The sequence below is a fragment of the Cucurbita maxima genome, unplaced genomic scaffold (genome assembly GCF_002738345.1).
Source record: "Cucurbita maxima cultivar Rimu unplaced genomic scaffold, Cmax_1.0 Cma_Scf00019, whole genome shotgun sequence".
NCBI lineage: Eukaryota > Viridiplantae > Streptophyta > Magnoliopsida > Cucurbitales > Cucurbitaceae > Cucurbita > Cucurbita maxima.
The window spans coordinates 2,097,898-2,106,153 of NW_019272035.1; the positions used below are offsets into that span (position 1 = coordinate 2,097,898).

The 8,256-nt window shown below is 30.1% G+C and overlaps 1 protein-coding gene across 1 annotated transcript; it reads left to right on the plus strand.

The window, feature by feature from the left end:
- Positions 1 to 3,741: 3,741 nt before the first annotated feature.
- On the plus strand, positions 3,742 to 4,889 carry LOC111493732 (transcription factor bHLH149-like). The gene is made up of 2 exons (XM_023143558.1): positions 3,742 to 3,848; positions 4,073 to 4,889. The coding sequence occupies exon 2, from the start codon at positions 4,145 to 4,147 to the stop codon at positions 4,724 to 4,726; it is 582 nt and encodes a 193-aa protein (XP_022999326.1). The 5' UTR covers positions 3,742 to 3,848; positions 4,073 to 4,144; the 3' UTR covers positions 4,727 to 4,889.
- Positions 4,890 to 8,256: the final 3,367 nt, after the last annotated feature.

Genomic DNA, 8,256 nt, shown 5'->3' on the forward strand with positions numbered 1-8,256 from the left:
TTTTTTTTTTTTTTTTTTTTTTTTTTTTTTTTTTTTTTTTTTTTTTTTTTTACCTGTTGGGACTAGATTGAATTTTTGGAAAACAAATACTCAAGCTCAGTTTGTGGTTGACATTTTTTGGTCGGGTCAACTCTACTAATTCGAAAACAAGGTTATAACCAGATTCAACCTTTCCCTATTTTTATAAAGATTAAAAATATTTGACGTTTGTAATCGATGTTAATACTATATTGTGACTTGTAAACATTGGATATTTAAACTTTAGTTATTAATGAAAAATAAAGAATAAAGGTTTTATTTGATTTTTAAACTCAATTCAATTTCTTCAAATCACCCATTCAACCCTCGAATAAAAATAATAAAAAAGCATCCAACAAAGGATTCTTTTTCCTTGGCTCAATTATATAAATTTTATAGTTAAAACGGTGATTTGCTTAGAGCAATTCTATATTAGGTAACCTCTTACAAATTTTCATGAAATGCATATAAGTGAGTACAAAGCATACTAAACTGACTCGTGTTGGTCTACTACATCTTGTCAAGCAGTTTCATACGAAAGATTTTGGTCCTCTAACCTCGAGATTTAAGTTTCGAAAGTGGCTAAAAACTCGAGGGTTTTGTTATCGAGACTACTATAAGAGAATCATAAAATATATAAATATCCGACCACCAAGACGAGAATCATAAAATAAGAGAGAGAGAAGCAAGAATCCAAAAGAGAAAATAAAGAAACATATAGGCACATGATTGAAAGTGGCATGAAAACAAAAACAACCACATGCCTCTCTTTCCCTACTAATCATTGCCTTGCATGAAAACAAATTTCTAGCTGATACCCCCTTAGTGCTTCCCAACACATCTTTCTTTCTCGATTACAATAATAAACCCGACCCGACACAAATAAATTGCTAAATATGCGTTTTTGTCCCGATATTTGAGTGTTTTTTCAGTTATGTCTCTATTGTAATGTTCGGGTGTTTTTTTGTAGTTCAATTCTCCCGTGTTGATCAATAACTACCTTAGTTGACGACATAGATGTAAGGAGAAAGAAAAAAAAAGTCATCTACAAGAACAAAGTTTCTAATTTCTGTGAGATCCCACATCGATTAGAGAGGGGAACGAAACATTCGTTATAAGGGTATGGAAACCTCTTATTAGTAGACTCGTTTTAAAACCATGAGGTCAAAGTCAGTCAATATTTGCTAGCGGTGAGCTGGGTTGTTACAAATGGAATCCGAGCCGATCTTGGGACCTATGAATTATGGAATAATATTTGTTAGCAATGAGGTTTAACTGTTATAATTTCGTTCTCGAGTTTCTTAGAAATTTTTATAATATTCGAGTTTTTTCCTCTAAATCTTCATGCATTCGTCAGGTAAGTTTGTCGTTAACCATTTTTTACATTTACCAACGATAAGAAACTACATCGAAATTGAAAAACGCTCAAACAATTCGATATCAAAGCATCCTTCATTCTCTGTTTAGTTGAAAATGTTTTTAAAGTACGATTTAGTATCTATCTCTAAAATCAAGGTTTAACCCTTTAAAAAAAAAGGTCAATTTCTTCCTCTCTTTTTTCACCTCATCGTTAAACTTGTAAGATAGTCAGCTAACATAGTTATCGATGTAAAACAACATCAGCTCGTGATCATGTAGATAAAAAAACGTCACATATTCAAATAAAATAATTCGTATTAATAAAAAAATGATAAATTGAATGGATAATTAACCCTAAAATATTGTATATACATTATCCATATTAATGATTAAAGAGAGAAAGATGAAGCATTTTTAAGAACAAAAGATGGAATTTGCCAAGCTTTGAAGACAAGACATGGAGACAAAGTGAGGTTGTGCATGTTTTTTTTTTTTTTTTTTTTTTTTTTTTGCTAATAATAATGAACCTCATTTTGTTTTTCCTTAATCTTTAAGATTAAGACGTTTGAACACACCCACGAAATCGGGTACAGATTGGTTTAGGTTTTCAAAAGTTACCCGGTCAAACGAATCTAATTAATGTGACGAGTTTTCGTTGATTAGCTTGTATTAAGCTTTGTCGGGTTAGCTTATTCGATTTTCTAAAGTTCTTTAAACATCTTTTTAGTTGATGTAACGAGCTACATCAAATTTTGTCTGAAATCGAACAGAATTTCGTTAAAGTCAATATAAATATAATTAAAAATTATAAAAAATTTATTCTGATATTCGACGTTAAAACATTATGTCGTGATATGTTTTCTTTAATCAATATTAATATATATTTTATATTTTACTCATAAATTTAAATTTGTTCATACAAAATATATTTTTATTTGGAAAAAGAGAAAAAAAAAATTAAAATATTCATGAATATATTGTGCTAATAAAGTTGATTGCTTGTTAAATTGGTCAAAGATTAAGAAAAGCATTCAACAAATCCCCACTTTAAAGTCGCAAATAATTTAAAATAAAATTCAATAATTTTTTTTTTAATTTTCATATATTATATTTTAGTTCGCAATTTTGAATATTCTTTTATCCTTGATTTAATTTACTAGTAAAACAAAGGACATAAAATAATAAATAAATATTCTTATTCTAACATTCAATATTTTAAAACCATGAGACTGACGGTGACACGTGAGCCAAAATAGACATGTTGGCTATGGGTTTGGGCTTCTTACACTTTTGGAACCAATTTGAAATTTCGAGTGGGTTGGGTTCACGAATTTAATTAATAATTAAAATTTTATAAAATTCAAATCGCGCTTACGATCATCAAATATTCTTAATTTTCATAATAATCTTAATACGGTAGGATAAGGTAGGGTTAGGTTGTAACTCTATTTTTAGTTTAGTCGGGTGGACCAAAAAAATATCAACCAAAAAATTCAACCCGATTCAAACCGAAAAAAATTCTAAGCAAACTTAATATGTATGATTTGGGTTGAATAATCTAAATTGAGCGGATTTTTGGGTCGGCCGACAAAATTATAAAAAATAAAAAAAAATAAAAAAAAATCAAGCCTTCAAAATAAAACAATAATGATAACTTTTAAGAAAGGGAATGTCTTTTATGATATTTAATGCATTAATAATGTTTTAAATTAATTATATACAAACTTAGAAATAAAATAATATAAAGAAACATAACATACATGGGTAGTAAATAGATTTGATCTCTTTAAAAGAAAGAGTAACCCTTAAGAATCTCTTAGCATTTGAGAAATTAAAACTATAGGTTAAATTTATACCATAGTTCAAAATTAAATTAAAAAAATTAATAAATTACACTTTTGGTCATCGGAGTTCGGGATTGTAGCTAAATTAAGTTAAAATTCAAAAAATGACAATCGAATTGGTCTTCGATTTCTTCCGCCATCTTATTACGGCTTAGCCAGTGACTCGAGATTCTTGATCATTCCTTTTTTTTTTTTTTTTTTTTTTCTTGAGACCACTGAAGGATTGGACTCGAGCTTTTCCCAGCCTATTAATCATATAAATATACTGACACGAGATTTATTATATAGAAGCTAAATTTTTATAAATTTAAAAATTAAATTATTATGTACCATAGAAATCATTTTAAATTAAAATTTAAAGATTAAATTATTTAAGATTTCAACTTCTAATATTTTGATTTTTTTTTGGGTAAATTGTAAAATAATATTTGAAAAAAAAAAGAGGAAAATTACGAAAGTAGGAATGGAAGATGTATATAAGCGTGTTTGAAGGACTCAGAACGCGTGATTTCCCGTGATTCTTTTAAACCCTCATCTCTCTCTGTTTCTCTCTCTAAAACTCACTTCAAACTTCAATCTCTCTCGCATTTCATCCTCCAGATCCTTCACAAGTTCTTCGTCTTCTAGGTATTCATCTCTTTCGTCTCCATTGATTTATGGACAGATTTGATTTTCTTCTTCTTCTTCTTCTTCTTCTTCTCCGGTTTTCTCCAAATTTGAATTGTTGTTTCCTGTTTTTATTTTTTAGTTTCTTCATTGTACTGGTTGATTTTATTCTGGATTTTGAGATTGATTCAATTGCTTGTAGTCTGGTGGTGGTTGTTCAGAATTGGCTGATGTTTTATTTACAGATTGTTGCTGATTTGTGTGGAGAAGAGACGGAATAGATAAGAGATTTGAAATTGAATCGGTTTCTAATTTTCATGGACGCGGAGGAATCGAAGAACTCGAGAAGGTCGTTGCAGAAGCCGAATAAACGCCTCCAAATTGCTTCAAATGTTAGTGCGGAAGGCAGAGAACGGAGGTGGAGAACCGAGGTCGAGCAACAGATCTACTCCTCGAGACTCGCGGAAGCGCTCCAGAGAGTCAGCCGCCAGCGGTCCTCGCCGCATGCGAGATCTACTATCAACGGACGGCTTGTTCGTGAAACTGCAGATTGCGTCCTCGCCGCTGCCGCCAAGGGGAGGACTCGATGGAGTCGCGCGATTCTGGCAAATCGATTCCGCCAGAGGCTCGCGAGACGTCGGAGGACGAAGAAATCGATTGGCCGTAAACCGTCGCGCGTGGAGGAGGTGAAGAACAGGAAGTTGCCGGCGGTGCAGAGGAAGGTGAAAATTCTTGGCCGGTTGGTTCCAGGTTGCCGGAAACTCTCATTCCCAAACCTTCTGGAAGAAGCGACCGATTACATATCGGCTTTAGAGATGCAGGTAAAAGCCATGGCGGCGCTAGCCGAAATTCTCGCCGGAGCTCAAAGTAATTTGCTCCCAATCTCGAACGATTCTTGAAATTGATAATAATTCCACAGACTCGGTAATGGAATCGCCGCCGTGGTTTTTTTTTGTCCAATTAATTTTTTTTCCCGGCGGTTATATTTCTATTTGTTTTGATGCTTCCATAAATCTTATTGTATATCTTAAATTCTAAATTTAGATTATAAGTTTTCCTGAATTTTGATATAAATTGATAGTTTGATTCCAATTAATTAAAAATTTAGAAATATATTAGAAATAAGATTTAAAGTTTAGTTTAAAAATTAAATAGATTCAAATTAAATTAAAATTTAATTCTTATTAAATAGTAGGATGAGAGAAATAAACTAACCTATATATATTATACTATTCATCTGTCGATATTTTCACAATATGTCATATTTATGTCAATATGTAATTGTGTCGTGTCGTTTTAGAGGTATTGAAATGCTGGTGAACTTGTCTTTTTCTTTTTTTTCTTCTTCTTTATATCCCATGTTCAACGCCCATCCATGTGCTCCATTTATTCTCTTGTTTCTCTAAATTTCAATATATTTTTTTAATTGAAAATAAAAATAAATAAATAAAGACAATTGAATTGATAATCAGAGCTTCCTCTCATACGTTTCCCGATACTCGATTTGAGCCTCAACTCAATCAATCCCACTTTTTGTGAGACTGACTTTAGGGATCCACATAACATCATTGAGATGAAGAAAATTAATAAATGATAAAAGAAAAAGGGATTGTACTAATGTTGGAAATAGAGAGTGAGATCAAGCTATCGGTGAAGATGACACTTTTACTTAGGTACGGTAAGGAGGAGACAAATGTTGTCGGATTGCTCGTCATATGATGGATGGCCCCGATATAAATTTAAAAACCATTGAGAACAACGTTGGAAGATGAATGTGTAATACCAGTTGTTTGATGTGAAGTAACACTCGAGTTGTAATGCTATGGACATATGATAACCATGTCTCCTCTCCATGAATTGACATACGATAGTCACGTTTCGGGTTTTCATAATTCTAAAAAAATAAATTAAAATGCAAATACATTAGAGATTTGTAGGTCAATTCGAGATAGCAAGAATATGTAGGAATTGTAATGTGGACAACTTTCCTCCCCCACACGGACAGCCATTAATATGGACAAATTCTCACATCATCCGCAATTAAATAAAATGATCAAAATTGAGTATTTTTTAAACATTTGAAACTTTGTTATTCAATTTTGAAATATTAATGTGTTACGAGGGACTAATATATATATATATATTATTATTTTAAATATATAAAAAGTCTATTAAAATTAATTTTTTTATATATATATATATATATTTATTTATTTATTTAGTATATTAAAAGTGTGAATATTTTTTAAATAAGAGAAAAATATAATTTAACATATAAATAAACCATAGAAATGGACCAAAAAAAGAAAAGAAAATGTCGCTGTTGGTACTGTCAGCTAACAAATCACCTATCAAGGGACAAAACGTGTTCCAATAAGACATATTACGTGTCACTTTATTACTGGTGTCTGTCTGTGACAGCCGATCATGATTAAAACTTGTCGTATTATTAACATATTTTAACATTAAATATGTCGCCTTTCTATTTACTGCAAGCACGCCAAATTCCATTATTTTTTCTATTTTTAGAATTATTTTTATTATATATTTATATAGTCTAAAAATTATATTTATATATATATATATTTTTTTTAGTTTCTGTTTAATTTTTTAATTTTTTTTTTAAATTATTTGTCGATGGAAGATTGTTTTTCGAAACGCCACAGACACAAAGTATAGCAAGCCTATACCAGGGGAGCATGTTGTAAGCAAGAAAGGGAGCTCGGACAGTAGAAGAGCTAGGAGAGGTCGAGTCTCTGGATGAAAATGAAAGACTCGACCCTATGAATCCCACCCGACTAGAATAGAAGCGAGCCACTTCCGAACGCTTGTATTTGAATGATGATATAGTGTAGTAATTGAATTAACGGTTAATGATTTATCATAACGTTGAAATTGGCTCCAACATAAGAGTTTATAAGTTAATATGTCAAAATAAGAGTAATGAGTAATCATATTAAAGTCTAAATAGGGACGAACAAGCTATAGTTATATGCTATTAAAATTTTACTAAATTTATTAAATAAATAGACATAATGACGAGAATTTAAGGAATTAAAACATTTTTTTTGTCAATTAATTAATAGTTCGATTTGGACTATAGTGTAATTATTTTCCATTAATTATTATTTTTCATTAATTATTGAACAATTAGGTAATCTTTTTAGGTTGCTCGAGCATAATAACTAATTAAAAACAAATATTTTCATTTAAAGAAAAAAATGAATATACTTTAATGATAATTAACACATACTAATTTGTGAAAATGGCTACGTGGTAAGACGGGAATGCAAAAACTGTCTCCATCCTCGAATCCTATTTCATTTATTATCTTTACGAAATTTTACATTTATTTTTTGAAACAAGAAGTATCTGTCAAGAATTTTTTTTAATATATATTATTATTATTAATATTACTTTATTTATTATTAAAAAAAAAAAAAAAAAAAAGAAAGATGCAATGATTAAAGAAGTAGACGACGAAAAAAATGGAGGGATCTACTCCACTTACTTTTTCTAGTGGGCCAACCTGACGCCAAAACCCACCTCTGTTGGGCCCAACAATATTGGGCTGGGCCCAACTAACTCAATAAACGACAAATCGTGTGGGTCCCACTTCCAGAATCCTAATCAGCCCTAAATTTAGCAATACAAACAAAAAGGACTCTAGAAAGCGGACTCTATAATACCTAATTTACTTTAGGTTTCTCTATTTTTAATAAATTTTAAATTTTAATATTATAAAAGTTATTTTTTATCTAATTAAATAGATATTATGTAAATATATTTTCAAAATGTCGATAACCGAAACTATTCTAAAAAAATTAGTTGTAGAAAACTGTTCGTATAACACAAAAACCTATTCGAAAATAGAGTTACGATCCAACTTAACACTACCTTGTTTTTAAAATTATTATATTGAACAATTTTCGAGAAATGCACCAACGGTTTTCAAAACATCCCTCGAAATCTCGAATAAATAGATGATCAGCCAATACAAAACAAAACAAAACAAAAAAACAGCAAAAAGAAATATCATCTTAGATCGAATAAACTTATATGAACCGGTCATAACAAATAAACTAATTCCGAAACTGTTAAAAGATCAACCGTAATCTCCATAACAATGTGTCAAAATTATGACATGAACTCTGAACGTGTCTTCTTTTTTGTGTATAACCTCAAACATATTAATTTTCACTCAACTTTTAAACTTGTAACGTACAACAACGTGGTTAAAACATTTAAGTTTTAAGGTCTCCGATTGTTTTCATTATCTCATAATAAAAAATATAATAAGCTTGAATTAGAGAGGGAGCCAAAAAAATCTAAATAATTTTAGGGATTAAAATGATAAATTTAAATTTTAATGAAGACCAAATCCACTCCTTCCAAAAAAAAAAAAAAAAAAAAAAAAAAAAAAAAAAAA

Coding starts and splice junctions, on each gene's coding strand:
- LOC111493732 (XM_023143558.1), top strand. CDS start 4,145: ATGGACGCGGAGGAATCGAAGAACTCGAGAAGGTCGTTGCAGAAGCCG.